This window comes from Melozone crissalis, unplaced genomic scaffold, assembly GCF_028551555.1.
Source record: "Melozone crissalis strain CALT ecotype California unplaced genomic scaffold, PUWL_Pcris_2 ptg000004l_1, whole genome shotgun sequence".
Classification (NCBI taxonomy): Eukaryota; Metazoa; Chordata; class Aves; order Passeriformes; family Passerellidae; genus Melozone; species Melozone crissalis.
In genome coordinates this window covers 26,147,111-26,165,820 of record NW_026535782.1, presented here as the reverse complement: position 1 = coordinate 26,165,820, position 18,710 = coordinate 26,147,111, and the positions used below count along the sequence as shown (strand labels likewise).

Here is an 18,710-nt window from a genome sequence, read left to right as displayed (position 1 = left end):
TACATGTGCACACGAGCACACACACTCACAAACACACTTCTGTGCCTCCTTATGAAATCCACTTTACTAAGCGTGATCTACCCTTTTAAATCCATGCAGAGCCTCAAGAGTCACTTTGTACTTGTCAACATTTTCTAGCTTGTTGCTGACCAGTGAAACCAAATCTTCCTATCAATGTCAGATATAAAAAAAAATCCTCTTTTTTTTCCCTCTGGGATATTCGCATATTTGAGAAGGATTTTATTAGCCTATTTTGAGCTCTCATTTTTACTCCTCTTTTAGACCATTATTTTGAACATTCCTGCCTTTCTTATGCTTATTTAAGTGGAGAGATAAAAATATTTTATTGTAAATATATTCCAGCAAAAGCAGAATGAACATTAGCTGTCTATAAGGGTTAACCCATTACTGAAAAGCATGCCTGATAAATTGAAAGTGTGGCTCTCAGCCAAGAGAGATCGGTATATTCTGAGCATTCATTTTCTGCCTTAGGAGTGGCAAATCCTGTTGCTGATATCAGATGTGATACAGCTTCTGAAAGAAGCAACCTCAGAGGCAAATTCATGCTTTGCTATTCAGGGAGCTATCCACTAACAGTGTACATGAATTAAGGGCATGCCTTGCTTACAAATTATTGTTGTATCTGGAATTGCAAATTGTAAATGAGAAAAAAAAAGAAGCCATAAACAACTTTCAAATAAATCAAATTTCATTTCCAAAATACCATGTGGTGTGTCTCGTAATGTAAAATTTTTAAGCGGTATTTATTAATGCTCCTTGACATATTTTACTCCAAATTTCAGCCATATTTTCACCCCACATTTCAGCCATATTTTCTTCCATTCTGAGTACTAAAATCAGTAATTCATTATTCAGATGCCAGGATGGAGTTGTTAATCCAAAAGCATTCCCATAATCTCAGTGTGGATCAGTAAAGAACTCCAGTCAAGCTGTCTGCAAGTGAAGCTGTCTTTGAACAAAGTATGATTTAAGAATAACTAAACAGCAGCTAACCTTCCTGTTTTAAAAGACAGTAAATATTCCACAGTTTTTTTTTTCCTCACAGACTCATTTTGCATTATAATCCCTATTGCATAATTCCCTATCTGCAAACTCTAATTCAGCAGTTTTGTATTTAATTTACATTGTGTTTGATTTACACTGTGCTTAATTTACATCTACACAAGAGCAAGGAACAGAAGTCAGGCTTTGACAAATCCAGGCCATATTAAACCTAGTCAAATTCTTTCCAAAGGAAAAAATGTAGAGCCTCAGTGCTAATATTTCTTTGATGTACTGGAATTTATGGAAGATTATGTTGCTCATCTACTTGTCACAGAGGTCTTCAAGGAGGCTTTTGGGGGGTCTTCAATTTTTTCTGGCAGACTATGAAGAATGAAACACACCTCCTGGGCATGGTGAGCACCCGTGTGCTTGCTGTCTGCTTCACCCAGTCATGCTGAGTAAAGCCCTCCCCAGTGCCTTTGGTGCACCAACCCAGTTGTGTAGGGGGATAGAATATAAGGAAATAAAGATAGTGCAGAAAGTAATCTTACCCCTAAGGAGTTTCAGCTGGGCCAATTATCAATGATTAGGAGCAGGCCTGACTTTACCAGGCCACAGCTGTGACCAATGAGAAGAAGAGGGCTTTAAAAGAGTGGGGTGGCTGGGTGAGAAGGGAACTGGAGTCAGTTGGCTGTTTTGTGAACGAGCAAGAGGCAGTGCTTGAAGTAGCAGCCAACAAGAGCCACCAAGAAGGTTTGAAACTTTTGTGATAAGGAGATGACCGTATGGAACCCCTGCAATAAGATGACAACACAGTTGTCCTGGGCATCAGAGCCAAGCCCATGGAGAGGGGAAGGTTTTGTATAACAGCAGAGGGAAGACTAAAGTAGCCTTTCCCATGTTTCTCTGCTGCCTTCTGCTCCTCCCTTCTCAGCCCATGAGGTGCCTTTGCCAGCTCGCAGGCAGCCAAGGACTGTTAGCAACAAGAGCACTGCTCCCTGTAGCAGGCCAGGGATGCACAGGGGTGGGGAAGGGCATCCTTGGAGAGAAGGATGGGAGAAGGGAGGAAGAGAAAAAGTGGAAACATCCCTAAACACTCTTGAATTTTTTAGCGCTCTACAACAGCCCCTTTTCTCTTACTTTTCAAAGTTAGTTACCATACTTTTACTGAGAGGCAGCTCTTATTATTCCACATGCTTTTGCCTTTCTTGTTAAAAGACCTAAAATTTGTTTTCCATATAAAATCACCTCAATTTTCTCTATAAAAGTACTTTATCTGTTCAACTCTTGCAGGTCAAGTTCACACAAGAATATAGCAGGCTCTGAAACATCTCAACTCTATACAGCTGACATGCAGTCAATAGTTCATTAAGGAGAAGTAGATATATTTTAAAGAACTTATATTTAAAATGAAGGATTTTCTTTTTTTTTAAGGAAAACTCATGTATATATACAGTTACAGAGAATGTATTACTTTATCTTTCATATAATTCAATTATATTTGTAGAAGATGCCTAATATGTAAAATATGCTTGTTTGACATTTATGAAATGCACTGACTAATAATTTTCAAGATTTTCTGATGGATGTTTCCTCTTGTTCAAGCAATGCAGAAGGAAAATATTTCCTGCCATTTTACTAAATGCAAAATAATTTCTCAGTGAATGTTCTACATTTGCTCTGTCTCCCTAACATTTTCTGGCAGGGAGGAAAACATGTCAACATGCTCATGCTGAGCATGCGTGAAAAATTTCCCAGTGTGGTTATGTACTCTTGGTATTTCAGCAGTCTGGAGAAGAATCCTGTATATTCATGCACTGACATAGACAAATTATCATTTTTATCACCTTCAAGCTGTTCAATGACATTATATACCTATCCACAAAGAATTGTAATCACTTTGGTTTATAATTCATTATTCATTAGAACTTTAATACAACTTGTTTTTCTTTTTCAGAAACCAGACTTTGCAAGTTTGACCTGAGGATGAAATACTCTGAAAGAAACTTTACTACAGTATGGAAAGCAAATCTTCAGAACTAATATTCCAGCAACCACAGTTTTCCAAGACGCTTTGCATCTTATTTTAAAATTTATTTCATTTCATTATGTATATCAATAGTTATACTACTTTTTACAGAACTTCTGGATACCTGAGTTTCCTTTGCAATTTAATAGGACTCCAAAGTGGTCAGAAGTCCAAGGTGGGTCTGTCTTCATTTTGTCTTGAAAGTGAACACCCAAATGCACAAAAATGGACTTTGGCTTTTAAATGGAGTGTTTTCTTACAGCAGAAGCTGTAAACATTTTTTCCAATATCAAGCTATTTGCTAAGACATAATGTTGGTGCAGGGGTTTGTGAATAGCTTCCCTGTAGAATACCTTTTTATGTGAGACTCTTTCTTCAGGCTTGCTTTTGGTCCAGCAAAGCTATCCTGAGCTGTAAAGAAACCTTTAAAATCTCCTCTGGACCCTAGAAGTCTTTGCCCTAGTAACCTCCAAGACCTGGATCCCAATCCCACAAAGTTTTGGTGGATATATGCAGGTTTAGCTGGTTCCCCTACATCCTCTCCCTTGATGTGCTACTGAAGCTCCTCCTTCAGTGAGTATTTAATTGCCTTTAGGAAAAGGGAAGCTCACCTCCCTGCAAAGGAGCAGCACACACTGAAACCAGGGCACTGTGGCAGGATATGGTGAGCAGAAGCCTTCCTTGCCAGTCTTGTGCACCAGGTTAGAAGGAGAGGCCACTGGTGTGAGCAAAGTAAAACAAGTGTCATCTCTCAAATCTTGAAACAGTCCAGTAGTATGGTCATTGTATGAGAACAATTGGAATCACACATTTACAAAATAGGCATTTACTTTTTGCTGGCTGCCTTTTATTTGAAACCAAAATCCACAAGTTGTATAGACTACCACAAAGAAAAATAATGCATGTAGAAAAGAAGTTGGAATAAAAGGAGTACTCCAAACCCTTACCATACTGAACTTCCTTTATGATGCTTGACTTTTCTTTTTTCCTTTACTTTTTTGCTTCCATGCAATTGCAGTTCTTGTGTGAACTAGCAGTTGTCACTAGTGCTTTTACAGCAGCACCTTAAAGATTCACTGTTTCAGTTGGGGTAAAGCAAATCCAAGAACTTCAGCTTGGCAAAGCCTCTGAAAATTTACAGTGAGCTTGTGTGCTGTTTTTAAATATGGGCAGCAATATGCTTTTGAACATTCTATATTTAAATTTCAGCAGTGATTATTTACTCACTGACCACAAATGCTCCACAAATGTCTTTGTACAGTACCTGCTATGCAAGAGTTGGACCGAGATGTTCAAACTTGAAAATTGATGTCCAAATATCACTGGCAGAGGTGTGATGGGGAGAGGCAGTTGGAACACATTAATTCCCTTATTCTCAGTGCATACTTTTCTGTAGGTTTTGATCCTGCATGAAACAAATCTGTGCTACTTATTACTGTCATCTGGTCCTGGTGTTAGCTGCTACTCCAGGGTGGTTCTCAGCCTGTTACCTCACAGCCCTGGGCTCTGTTTGGTATCCTCAGCTTGTGCCCAGTTCAGTGGGGGCTGAACAGCCAGCAATCCTACCAAAGTGCTTGACCTTCTACAGTAGGAGCATTACTGTTGCACTCTGTTAATATTAGCTTCCACTGACTCAGGTTTTTTTTTACCTCAGAGGCGTGAGGGAGCTTCAAGTCTTCCCTGTTCAGACCCTAAAGAGGCATCAGAGACTCTTGCTGGATTGGGAAGAACAAGAAGGTGACATGTAAGCAGACCAGGATCATCTTCGTGATCATCTACGTGGTGGCTGCTGCTTACTGCTGTCCCTGTGAATTTTGTTTCAGAGCAAAAAGCATGGCGGCGTCATGGCTTATGTGAGTGTTTACATGAACACAAGCACAGGTCTGCGTCAATGTAGTTTGAATTAAAAGACTGCTGTCCAAGCAAAGATTGCTGGCATGTACTACCTATGAGCACTGGGAGGTGTCTTGGAAGATATTCCAGCTCTTGTCAGGCCAGCTTTATATAAGGGCTGGTGTGAAAGCAATGACCCCAGCAGCTGCAGGCTGTGGCAGCCCCAGGAGGTGAATCAGGAGTGGCAGTGCTGCGCTCCAGTCTGGACCTCTGCCTGCTGGGACCTGCCGGACAGGCCTGAAGAAGGAAGACAGCAGTGGGTGAAAGGCTGGGAGAAATGCTCCCTTAGATCATTCCTTCCCTAGGAACCCTTGTATGGGGAAGTGTAATACTGGATTTCTTTTAGAGGCCTCAGAGGCTATGCTTTTGGTAAAGCTAAACTGGGATATTATCCCCGAGAAAACATCAGTGTAAATATCCATTTTAAGCCGCTAGAGTAGATTGAAACATTGCATTTGAATTACTTGTAATAGCTAATTTGTTGATCTACACAAAAGGTTAGTTGCAATTTCAAAGCTAGTTCTATTAGATTTAATATAATGAGACACTTTATTACATTATAGGATAGCAGATCCCGTTGTTTGTGTGTAGTTTCAAGTGCTTTACTTTGCTGTTGAGACCTTGCCATCACAGTCTTGGTGTCTGTAATCTGTTCTGTGGGTCAAAAATGGGCATCAAAGGGGTTTTTTTTTTTCTTTTTTTTGAGTCAGTTTTCATTGTTGCAAAGGCTTTGAGAACGTTTCTGGTATTTTTGTACAGGAAGCTTGTAGGAGACAAAGCAATAATAGGCTGAAAAATAAAAGGCTCTTTCCCAAGTAGCATGATATTACTCTAACCTCAGGCTGTATCACAGTGAAAATCACTAGCTAGAGTCTTTTATTAAAATATTTTCTATTAATCTGCTTATTAAATTCTATGAGAAAAGGTTAAAAGTGACATGTTTGCATTGTCTACCATAGAGGTGCCATTTTCTCTGACAGACATCTGTTACTCAATTATCATTATCTCACTTTTCTTAATTTTCTAGTCCAACTCTTAATAGGGTCTCCAGCATGGAAGGCTCTGTTCAGCAGCAGGCTGGGAAGCATTCTTCTGCTCTTTTGCAGAGAAAACTTCCAGGATTTGGTCTCCATTAAAAGAAATGATCAAGTTTGTGCTCCAACAGTTCAAGATTTTCAAAAACATGCTGCTATTTTAATGTTCATGGTATTTTCCCCCTAAATATTTAGACTCTGTCATGGCAACAGCTGCTTTTAGTTCTAAATTTGTTTTGCCATCCTTCATTTAAGAAAAAAATGGCAGTTTCAATTTATTCCCCTTAAATGTAAAATTCAGTATTTTAAACTTTTATTAACTATAAACAGCTATACCAATGGTTTGTGATCTGCTTTGGATTCTCTATGCAAATGGAAATTACCATACTGATTGCTATTCATTATGAAGAGGCACCTAAAACTATAAGATAAAGGCAAATATAAAGTATGTACAATACGTGTTGTAGGTTTTTTGGAAGGGGGATGGCAAGTAGAGGGTAAGTAGCAAAATTAGCATTCCCAGTACATATTTAAAAATCAAGAAGTAAGCTAAAAATAATTGTATCATAACAGGGGCAATCAATGGTCCAATTTTTTCCAGTGCATGAGTGCAAAGCGGATTGAATAACTGAATGTACAAATTCTTGATATTAACAGCTGAACATTTTATTGCCCAAGACAGGGCTAAGGAAAAGGACATTAAAGATCCTTAAATGTAACTATTAACAAATGTACCACAATTAATTGTTGCTGCTGTCATTATTGCTAGTATATTTGAAGAGCACTGGAAGTAAAATGTAGTGGATTCCACAACAGGTACTTTCTGAGTGCATTTGGATGATTTCTTACCTTGGTCAAAATAAGAGACTTAATTCTGTTGGAGAAATCCTACATTCCTTTTTAGAGTAGTCTGATCAGCAAGTAAATCAGTCAAAAAAATTTAATGAAAAAAGTGCATGCAAGTCTTTTGCCTACATAAGCAATACACAGGACCTTAATGGGTATTTTATTAAAAAATAAATTGTTCTACTCAAATTCTGATTACCAACTGATTATTATAAATATTTATTCAACTTGCATATATTTATAAGGGAACAGGACAATGTACAGATATAAAAAGGTGCAACGACTTAATATAAAAAAGGAAACTGTTTTGACCTTTTTAAAATTTTTTTAAGTCTGAGAAAACCCTACTACTCTACTACCTAGTAGTACTGAGACTTTACAGTTAAGCTGAAATATACTGCTAGTTTTAGCTCTGAAGTACCACTGCTTTATGCAGGATGGTTAAGGCAATATATGTGCTAATGGCTGATGGACAACAAAAAGATTTATAATTGGATTGTGCTCATTATCAAGAAACTACACCTTGCCACAGGAGGAACGTACATAACAGACATACAGATATTTCATACCAGTTAATTCTGTACCACTCCTTCCCCTATTTGTTTCAAAGCGAGAGTATGAATCTATACATGCTACTGTATGTATTGATTTGCACAGACCCTGCTGGATTGCTTGATCCAGGGAAGCTCCTTTCACTTCCTTAGGGGAAGTAACCATACCATTAAAGTTACAGTTTGTCATATGTGCATCCTCCTCTGAATCAGGGCTGTAAGCATTCAATAGGACAAGGAATTGATACTAAAGACTGTCTTCTTTGTAGGAAATTCATGATAAAATACTTATTACGACTCTCTAATCTCGATGTTTTTCAATGTTTTAAACAATTTCTGTAACAGTTTTTTCCTGTTGGAAAGTATAATTGCAGGTTTTCTTCCTTTTCTGGTGCAAGGCTTACAAACACATTCTTTAAGATCATTACATTATCTCAAGTACCTTTAAAAAACTTCCCTCTGATCAGCTCCATGTTCTGTGTATTGTAGGAGATACAGATAATAGAGTTATTCACATAAATTTGCATTAATGATACTGACTTTCCTTAAAAGACTAAATTTAATCTACATTTCAAAAAATGAAAGCGTGACCAATATTTTTCTGATAGGCACACTAACTGAGTATCAGCTTTATGGCTGTTTGTCAAAGCAGATAGAAAATAAAAGCCTTTTCTTTAAGATATAGGGCAAAACCTGGAAATTGTAAATGCATTTGGGCAGCTGAGGTCCCACTCTTGAAAGGCAGCTGGAGCACACCTACGTTGCTGTGTGCTTTCATGTTCCAATTAATCCGCTTCTGACAACATCAAGGCTCTGACACCCACAGTGCAGACTTTGCTCATTGCTTTTGGGGGCTACTCCTCCCCTACCCTACAGTTAGGAAGATTTGATGCTTGGGGTGATGGGGCCTGTAGCATCTCAGAACCCTCAGGTATTTCTTAGGTTGCCACGTAACACTAAGTCCATAATTTTTGTCCCTGTAAAACATTGATGGTTTTAACTGAGCTCTTACTTGAGGTTGCACACTGGTTGTTTTCCTTCCTTCCACCTTGCTGCTGTTCATTCCAGCTTTCCTTTATGCTTGCCAAGCATTTGTACAACAGGCAGGTGTTCTGTGAAATGCTGGATCTTGGACACATTAACTCTTCAGCTGTAAGATGGATTCAGGAGGGGCAGGACCGTATCAGTGTGGAACACTGATGACAGGCAGTGTCTCCAGATCCTCCATCCCTGGAGGCAGATAGATTTCAGGAGCTTGCCCTAGGCCACCAGAAATGGGACACTTCTGCCCTGAAGTGGAAACAGTTGCACAATAGGGGTGGTTACCCCTCACAGCTCTAAGTTCATGACTGGGTCAGCACTGGCCTGCCATTACTCCTGGGCTTGTGAGGATTCATGAGACAATCAATCATATGGCCTGTGTGTGGATAATGGGTATAACTAATGTGCCTGAAATAGCAGCTGGCTTTCTGATAATGGACTTCCCAAAGTGCACTGAGTGTCATTAATAGTATTCATGGCTGCAGGTTGCTTGCCAGAAAAAGTAAGTAAATACATTCACCAGAATTCAACACAGACTAGCATCACAATGAAATATGCAGGAAAGGCACCTGAAGAAAGTGTAAGCACCTTGGGAATTTGAGGGGCCAAGTAGAGATTGTTTTGCATGGGCTGTTCTCTAGTACTGTGTCTTCCAGAGACCCCAAGGTGAACCCTGAGAGGCTGCTGAACAAGGAGCATGAGAGCTGAATGCAAAACTGGCACCCTCTAACTGGCCCCCCTGTGCCCTCACCCAGGCAGCATGCTGGGACCAGGCAAAACCAGCACCCCAGGAAAAATAGCTTTTTAAGTTGACCACACAGGTTACCTGCCAGCCTTGACTTTTTAAAGAAAGATTGTCAGTTATTTCTCTGCTCTCTCTCTCATTTTCCTCTGTCCCTCCATGAAATCTGCCTTGGATCATGAAAGACTGAGAGAGAAAAAGGTAACATGTGAACTGTTCTCAAATCTGAGGCAAAACCATTTCACTACAGGCAGTTTCCTGTAATAACAATCTCATTAGTCACAATGAAATCAGAAATCATTGTCCATAATGCTTGCAGTAGAAATACTATGAATGGCAGTTAACAGGGCTGGATTTGTTTCCTCCAGGTTTTCTTCAGTCTTTTCCGTAAGCATTCCTAATGCCAGGATGCTTCATGGCCCATTCTTCTCTGCAGGCTGATCCTGAGCTTTTGACACCCTGAGTTGTTCCCAAAACTACACTCCTATTCTGCTGCAGGCTTTATCTCTTTCCCATACAACTCAGCTTGACTATGTTGAGAACCAAGCATTTAAATAAAAGTCCTTTCTATGCTGACCCCAGAAATTAAGCAGAATTGTGGAGCCTTCCTTCAGGCAGGTAGCAGAGCCCTGAGTGATGGCTATCATGGAGCTTGGTGCTCCTAAGTAGGACTGTAGAGAGGGTTGTGATCAGTTAATGCTCTATTTTATTTATAATTCAATATCAGCACAAAAAGGCAAATATAAGTCAGGGTATTAAATATTTGCATAATTTTCTTTTTTCATTACATTGGTAATTTTGTAGCCCTTTGCAGCTGATTTACACAACTCATTTTTGTGCAAACAAAACAGTTATAAGCACTAATTAGAGTATTTTATTTCAGCAGTGCACAACCCCCAAAATTTTCATCTTGGATATCTATATCTCTTCAGAGCTTAAAGGATTAGCACACAGGGAAATGGTGTCTCTTTGTCTTGGTGCAAGTTACAGAAAGAGGAAAAGGCAAGAAGGTGGTCCCAAGAAGTCTGCTGTCTAGTGGGATTTGTGTGTGTTTGGCACAAGGATGCTGTCATTACCAAGAATCTACATCTGCTAACTCTGAGCTTGTTTGCTGTAGTTCAAGGATCTGAGGCAAAACCTTAAAAATGTTTTCTTTAAAGGGAAATAGCGAAAATCTTCCTGCCCCCTTAAAACATCAGATGGCTAAATCCCAAGTCACACAGGTACATAACATGGACAGCAGGTGGATTGCAGGTTCCTGAACATGCAAACACAGTCCATAAAACTCCCACCTTCCCCTTTTGCTTATTTGAAGGCTGTGGCCAGCTTCCCTAAACTAATTGTGCTCATATTTTGTCTGATTCCTAAATCTTTTTGGAACTGACAGACCAAGTAACTTCCCAAGTTGGGTTTTAACTTCTTGATGGGCCCATTTCCACAGACAGGCTCAGACATCATCCTCTTCTGCTGAAATCTCCCACTTAGCCACTGTAAGGCATTCATAAACAGGGCAAGCCAAAGGGACCATGTCTCCTGCACTGGCCTAAGATGGATATTCCCCATGGAGGCTGACAATGACTGCCTACCACTCTGTGGCAGGATGTCCAACTATTTTTTCTTAACATTTGTTAAGAAAATTCCAAAACTATGTCTAAAAAAAAAAAAAATCAATTGTTGGTATACTCATTATGTCTCATCTGTGAACTTTTTGACCTGATGTTCAGCAATGTGACAATAGCTTTCAAGATAAGACACTTTTTAAATAAAAGGAAAACATAGAATGATAAAATAGAAGAGCAGTGGGCAGAGAAGATGCTGTATGGAGTTCATCTCTGGTCTGCCTAGTGCTCAGTTCTGACAGGATTGGTATCAGTTTTTTAATGAAATCACATTTGTATGTGACTTGCACACATTTATGTAACACTTAGGAAGAATACAGTAACACAGCCTCAGGCGTGCACCTAAAAGAATCAGAATCTACCCTTCTCCCCAGATGGCACAGCCAAATACTACAGAGCCATCAACAACAACGCTCAAGTATTTTTATCAGAATGATATGGAAGTTCTGATCCAGAAACCCATAGAAGTTGCAACATCTTAATATTATAAAAGTTATTTTAGGTGATTTTTGACTTTCATTTGCAGAAGAGATTTTCCTTCATACCTTCTAAAGCTCCTTGTAGTCAAAAATGTCTATGTAAACATGTCAGTTCTTTAGCAAAAAAAAAAAAAAAAAATTAAAAAAAACCCTAAAAGTTTAGTAGACCTAAAAGCTAAGGCATTTCTTGTAGCTTAGAGGTAATTTATGGTGTAAATCTCCATTTACTGAGAAACATTATATTCCTCCAGCAACTGAACCCTCTGCCTGATCATCTTCATATTTCTTCCTTTTAGGAAATACATAAGAACAGGAAATTTAAAAAAAATTAATCTCTTCTTTAGAATGCTCACAGAATAAAACCTTTCCTTGATGATACTTCTTTTGCTTTTGATTAATTCTAGAGTCATACATGCTCCAGATAACCTGCATGTTGCAGTATCAAGTAAGAATAAAGGGTGCTTTCTTGAAAAATCAAGATTTGATTAATTTAAAATTCTCTGGGGAAAAAACCTGTAGGCAGTAGAGAACTGTCAGGAAGTTTATAGCTACCTGTGTGATATATTCACCATAAAATGCACATCTAAATCAGGTGGCTGCTTTCTTCCATTAGTAGCATTGGGATATGCAGAAGCAGTTGTTCAGTGTAAAACAGCTCATGTGAGTTAGAGAAAGCAATTAAATTAACTTAAGCCAGGCAGCCATGCAAGCTTCTCCTGTGGCAAAGAATCATGGAATTATAGACTGTCATTGCCTTAAAGGATTTATTTGTAAAGTACTGCATAAGACAGAGAGAAGCATACATATTCCATTTAATGATGCAAATGTTGTCAACTATTTAATGTGTAGTATATTTGTTCCTGAGAAGCCAGTGATATTTTGAAAAAGTAGGACTTATCCCTCATTTTGAAACATATTTCTGGAGTAAATCCAAACCAGCAGCTGGGATTTTCTGACTCCTGCAGGATCCTGAAAAATCCCACATTCAGTCCTAAGGAATTCTTACATTCAAAATGATGACGCCATAAAAAATAGCTAGAAAATGGCTTACTGTGGACTGAAGAGTAGGGCAATCCACTTCTTTATTCCTCTGACCTGCAATTTTGCAGTGCTGGCAAAAAAAAATCAACTGGAGGATCAGAACTACAACGTTAAGGCTCAATGTTTATATTTTTATCATTTGTAATGGAAACATCAGGAGTAAAAGGCGGGTATCAGAGGTAGTATGTAAGATTTAGGAGATGGATGACATAATCATCTGAAGTTTTATTTCATTCCATGGCACTTGGAAGTCCAGGTGTCTTTTAAGAAACGGCAGACGTAAATGCCAAAGTAATTTTATTTTTAAAGTAGTTGTATTTCTATACACTCTATTGCCTTTAAACCTGTTCCTGGCTGTGTATTCTCCAGGAACTCTTGGGACAGTTTTCTGCACCTGCTCCTTGTATTGGTGCCTGCTGGGCTGAATAGCTGCAGAGTCTTTTCCCTCTCAGTTTTGTCTGCCTGAACACCCCAAAGGCATATTGTGGAAGTTTTACCCTGTGAGCAAAGAATCTAACTGGAAATCTTTATTTTATAATGCTTTGAAATTCACATGCACACTCACATTTTTCTTTAGAAATACCAATAACACCCCCCTCCCAACATTATTTAAGTAAAAGGATTATGAAAGGAAGGAGAATATTAGCATAAATAGGTCTCTTCTAAAAGAAAAGAGCCAAGATTGGGTTTCAAATATGCAGGGAATCCAAATTAAGTGTCCCCAATAAGGAAACAAAAATACCAATAGTGACATGATTCAAAGCTGACATAAATCCAGTCTGATACTTGTAACTTGGTAAAATGTTTCTGTTTTGTTAACTGCACATTGCTGGGTTTTGTTCTAGATCAAGTATCAACTATCCTCTCACAGGTGCAAGAGTGTTGTCAACAAAAAGAACTTGTCATTGCATACTCTTAATTCAACCGAAATCCAGAATATGCCCACTGTGTTTGGATCACTGGTACTGCTCAGCGATCCTGCAGTATTGCTGATGACAGGACTGCAGCCCAAGTGCAATCAAGGAAAAGCCAGGAGCTGCAGCTTTCATCAATGGGATTTTAAACAAGGGGTTTTCATGAGCACCAAGACACTTTCTGCTTGGCATGCTGGCACAAAGTCAACACAGAAGAATGCTGTGTCAGGAAACCGTCATGAAATTTACAGCACAAATTAAACCCTTCACACTTTCCTCTGAGTAAAGGGTTCATGTGGAGTAGTTTGATTACATAAAATTACATAATTTCTATAAATGTGAGGATGTTACAGACAATATAAAAATGATCACAACATAATTGGTAGGCAGGATGAAGCTCCTATAGGAGTGCACGCAGAAGTGCCTGAGAAAATTAAAAAGCTCCAGCTGTATTGCTATCACTATTTTCAAATGACATTCAAACCTGCCACTTTAAATTTCTTTTCTGTAAAAAATAAAAGGAATATTTAATCCTCACAGCATTAGTTTCCTGTTAGGACATGGCTGTGTCAGAAGTAATTTTAGTGGTGAGATTTAAGGCCTTTCAGTCAAAAGGTCGTAAGGAACTGCCTGCAATACTGACAGAAATTTGACCTGCCACAACCGGGTCCTGGACTCTTTATGGTGCAAATTCGGGTTTATGTGGTCGGGGGCTGTTCCTGCCCTTGGTGGGAGCTAGCCTCTGTTTTAACTCCTTATAGCCCAGCTTTCGCACGCCTGGGTGCAGGGAAACTGGCCAGTGAGGAATTGCGGAGGGAAAGGGGCGAGCCCCTGTCACGCTGCGAGGCGAGGCACCGCCGGGATGGCCGCGCCGCTGGCCACGCGGGGGCCGGAGCTCAACCCTCGCACGGCTGCGGAGTTTCCCCGGTGCCACAGCCCCCGGCCCGCTCCCCGCGGCGTGGGGCAGCCCCTTGCCCGGCCCGCACCTGGCGGCCCAGAGGCGCCGCGCCCCGCCCGCCCCACCTGGGCCCGCCGTGCCGAGCGGGGCCGCCCCGCGCTCTCCATTGTGCGGCCGCCGGCTCGGGCCACCTGCCGGCGGCGCCAGGGCCGGGCCGGGGCCGGGCACCGCTCCGCGCCTCCTCTGCCTCCCACAATCCCCCCGCCCATCCTCTCCGGTCCCCGGCTGAACCGGGGCGAGCCCGCGCCTTCCTTCCCCGCCTGCCTCCCTCCTGTCCCCCGGCTGGCGGAGCTCCGCCGCCTCCCCTCCCCCGCCCTCTCTCCCTCCCACCGCGCGGCCGCCGCCCCTCCGCCGCTGCCCGCCGGAGCCGCCGACTTCCCCTGAGCGCGGGTCGCCGCCGCCTCGCCCTGCCATGAGCCGCCCCCCGTCGCCGCCGCAGCAGCAGCGCTGAGCGGGGAGCGTGGAGCCATGCCGGGCTGGAAGAAGAACATCCCCATCTGCCTGCAAGCCGAGCCGGAGCGAGGTGAGCGTGGAGCCCCGGGGCGCCAGCCGCCCGCCGCGAGGGAAGGCAGGCGGGCGGGCGGGCCGGGGTCTGCGGCGCCGCCGGGTGCCCCCTCCGCAGCCCATGCCGGGCACGGCCGCAGCCGCCCCGCGGTGGGACGGGCGGCCGGCCCCGCGCCTTCCATCTTGCTCCGGCGCCGCGGCTGCAGCGGGGGGCGGCACCGGGCCGGGGGGCACACCGGTCCGGCCCCCGCCGCCTCCGCGCCAACTTTACTTTCCTCCGCGGTGCTGCCGCCCGCGCTGCCCCGGGCCGGGCTTCTACAGCCGGGGGAGCGTGAGCCGGACGGGTGGGAAGGTGGCTCCGAAGTGACTTCGCGAAACTTCTCCGTGTGTGGCTTTGCCCCGGGCCGCTGCCGGACCTATCCCGTCCCTCCCGGTGGGCGCCGGTGATCCGGCACGGTCGCGCCTCGGCGGCGAGCAGTGGCCGCAGTAGCTGCCCCGAGTCCCGGCAGCGGTCCCGGGATGGCCTCGGGTCCCCGAACCCCGCCGTACGAGTCGGTGATGTCGGAACCGAGAGGGTTTCTGGTCGCTCTTAAGAAAAACTATCTGTTATAATAAAAACGTGTCTTTGCCCTTCCTCAGAGAGGGCTTCTGTCATGGGTGAGTGTTCTGTGCCTTGCACCTTCTTCAGCCTGTGCGTCAAAGACAGAAGAGGTTGGGACACCATTTAGTCTTAGGTATGCCCTTCGAGTTATGTCTTTGATTTACAGGTCAGTTCCGTGGTAGCATGTGGAGTCCCGAGGCAGGACATTTGGGTTTGGTTGCTGCCGTGTTGGCTCTCCTGCTAGGAACAACAATTCTCTGAGTATTCAGAAGGAGGGAGGTGATTCTGATTACTGTGTGGAAGAAGTCTTGTTCGCTTGCTTTGGAGGTGGAGGTCTTTTGCAGAACTGCTGCCCTTCTGACTAGTAAATCCTGTCCCTAATGGGAGGTTCATCACAAACATATGACATCATGAAAATAGTTGCTGAAATAAGCGCAAGGTGCTTCAGCTGTGAAAAGCGAGCTTTTGAGGCTTTACTCTCAGTAAATACATCATTACTAAGATCTGTGGTCATATTTCTTTATGTCACAAATCTGTGTAGCAGAGGAATCACAGAAATAGGATGGAGGACAGTTGTCAAAATATATCAGATGCGTTTACAGATGAGGGAACTTTAGAAAGGGTCTAATCTGGCTGTGTCAGAAACTGGAAAGATTTTCTCATTTTATTCTGCATAAAGGTTGTGTCATGAGCTGTAACATGCGGACTTGTCTTTATTCAGAGTAAACAATAAGTGGTGGTTTTGCCCTGATGGGTTTAATGTCAGAATACTGATTTGTTAACAGTTCTTGTTTATTCCTTTCTCTGTTTAACCTCTTTCATCTTTATTATGAAGGCGAATAGATTTACATGTTAATAGTCTTACCACTGATACTTTTCTTTATTGTATTTCAATTGTGTAAAGAAAAAAAAAATCTCTGCTCTGCCTAAAGTAAATTATTGCCTTCTGAAGTATGTTGCATTGTATAGTGCTTAAGTTTTAGCTAATAATTTAACACGATTCCAGTCTCTGGAACTTTCGTGATTTAGACTTGGAAAAATATTAAATGGTCAAAATATTTAATCAGTATTGAATTTAATAGTTCTTGAGTATGAAGAATAGATGAAATAAAGCTTTCAAGCTAGGCAGAAAAACGGCTAGTGCAGTAATGAAATGAAGGTGCATCTTTAGCTAATGTAGGAGTTTAGTGTGGCATTGAGTAAAAGGCAATTACAAATACAGTTAAATTCTGGTTCAGAGCCAGTTATGCTAACATCCCCCTCTTCTGTTTCTAGAAAATATTTCCATTCAGTTAGTCTGTAGAACGTTTTATGTACATTGTGCTATCAGAAGACTTTTGTGAATGTAAATACTGTTATTTTAAACTAACAGTGTAGCTGATAGCTTTCTATGATTTAGATATGGAGTAATACTGAATATGAAATATTTAGTAATATAAATTGTATTTATGTTGCATATACAAGTATGCCTTTATATAGGATATAAAATATCCATCCCAAATGCTTGTGTGTATGGGATAAGAACACTCATACTGAAGATAAGAATAGCAAACATTTAAATGCTTGTGTATTTTCTTTGATTTTATGTTCATGTAATCTGATTGTTTTAATCAGTGTTTTGTTCCTGTGAGAGAAGCTAGTCTTTGTTCAACCCTATGAACACTGGTAGGACTGACTAGTAGTAATTTTCCTGTATAACAACACAGACCTGCTAAGTTAATTTGGTGCTGAAGTTTTTTGGTGGTGATCACTTGTGAAACAAACTACAAAATGAAAAGAGATAAAACAACCCATCCAAACCAGAAAAGTACCTACAACCACAAACCAAACAAGATTTCAAAAAAGAAGTGAGCAGGTAAGTAATGCCAGTTTATCCTTGTGCCTCCTGCTGACTTTCCCCTTCAGGGAAGCCTCTCCTGCTGGCTTTATTATATCCACAGTCCATACCCCCCTTCTCTATCGTAATAAACAGGTGCTGCACAGCTTTAATTTCAAGTCTGGTTGTAGCAGAAGATTTCAACTGGAAAAAATCAGCTCTGGAGGTGCTGGAAAAACTGGGAAGGCAAAGATTTCCTTGTGGTGAGCTATGAGTGGTTTGTACCAGACTTCTTCCCCTCAAATATTACAGAGCTCTGTGTCTCCTGCATGCACCTCTAGGGAGCTGATCGGGCCCTTAGGTCCTCAGCAGTGGAAGGGAGGAAGGAAGGAAGTTGTGGGCACTAGGATGTGAGGCTTGAGGGGTGGGTGGATTTGGTAAAGAGGATGTGGGGGCTGTATCCTCAAGGCACTGCAGCATAGAAGGTTCACTGGGTACCAACACTCTTTTCTCACTCCAAACCAATGCAGCATTGCTTTGGGGAGCACTTCAAGGCTGTTGTATTTCCCTTGGTGCCCAGTTCATCTTGGGAGTCAGGAACTGGATGGTAGTGCTGCCACACTGCAGTGCATGCCACAGCATGTGCTGGTGCAAGGAATCCACGTAAAAACTATCCAAGGAGCTGCATTGTTTTGATGTGAGGAGCTCTTGGGATATTGCAAATGGTGATAACCTTGTGCAGACCTACTGAGTTTGCTCCTAGTGGAGTTGAGTGTGTTGGTACCCTTGTTTGTCCCTTCCTGGCTTCAGAGCCCCCCTTCTATCTTGAATATCTACTGCAGAAAGTCCTTAGCGCAGCCTGTGATCGTTGTTCCTACAAGTCATGCGCTGAAATGGAGGTTATCCAAAAACTCGATAAAATCAGAATTTTGCTAATGGAAATTGGCCAGTCTTGCTGAAATGAAGTAGCAGAGACGTGGTCAATGCTGTTGGCTCACCTTGGCAACAACTGATACTCTGAGTAAAGGAGAATAACCTGGGATAATGTTTCAAGCATCAGAGCGTATATTTGCATGTAGAGTTTAATGTTTGTGAGAGTGCTTTGTGGTGGTGAAGATTCTCTTCTGAGGGGTGGCAATCAGTGGTATTTCAACAAGTATTTTTAGATGTCTTGACTGTGGAAATTATGTGGGATACTTACGTCAACTTAAAAAAAATCATATTGTGCTGGTTTTCAGTGACTAAAGCCATATTTAAGATATGAAGTGGAGAGCTGCTTTTCTGTGTGTACTGCAGCACAGCTCCTGGTATTCTGCTGCCTGCTCTGTAATCGAGCAGTACTCTGCAGTGGCTGTGCTGCTTCTGGCTTTCACTGCCAAAATTATCACAAGAAGTCCTCTCCTTTAGAGGAAAGAAATTGTGCTCTGTGTTAAGTAAAAGATTTGTAATGTATAGCTGATGCAGTATACCCTGTCATTTCAAAAATGACATGTGAAGATGTGCTAGTGTAAGACAGTGCCTTTAAAATTCAGGGTGCACTTCCCTCCTCCCCAGTCTTTTGCCTAAGATAAATCAGATCTTGTTGTAAACCACCTAAAACACTTTCTGGGGTGACATCTTCATAAATACTTTAAGAA

The 18,710-nt window shown here is 41.8% G+C and overlaps 1 protein-coding gene across 2 annotated transcripts in view; it reads left to right on the top strand.

The window, feature by feature from the left end:
- Positions 1 to 14,545: 14,545 nt before the first annotated feature.
- The window catches only part of GRIP1 (glutamate receptor interacting protein 1), a 307,729-nt gene continuing 303,564 nt past the window's right edge, over positions 14,546 to 18,710 (top strand). For both annotated transcript variants that reach the window (XM_054270788.1, XM_054270762.1), the window contains exon 1: positions 14,546 to 14,675. In XM_054270788.1, coding sequence (XP_054126763.1) covers positions 14,621 to 14,675 — 55 coding nt within the window. In that variant the 5' untranslated portion in view covers positions 14,546 to 14,620. The remainder of the gene's footprint in view (positions 14,676 to 18,710) is intronic.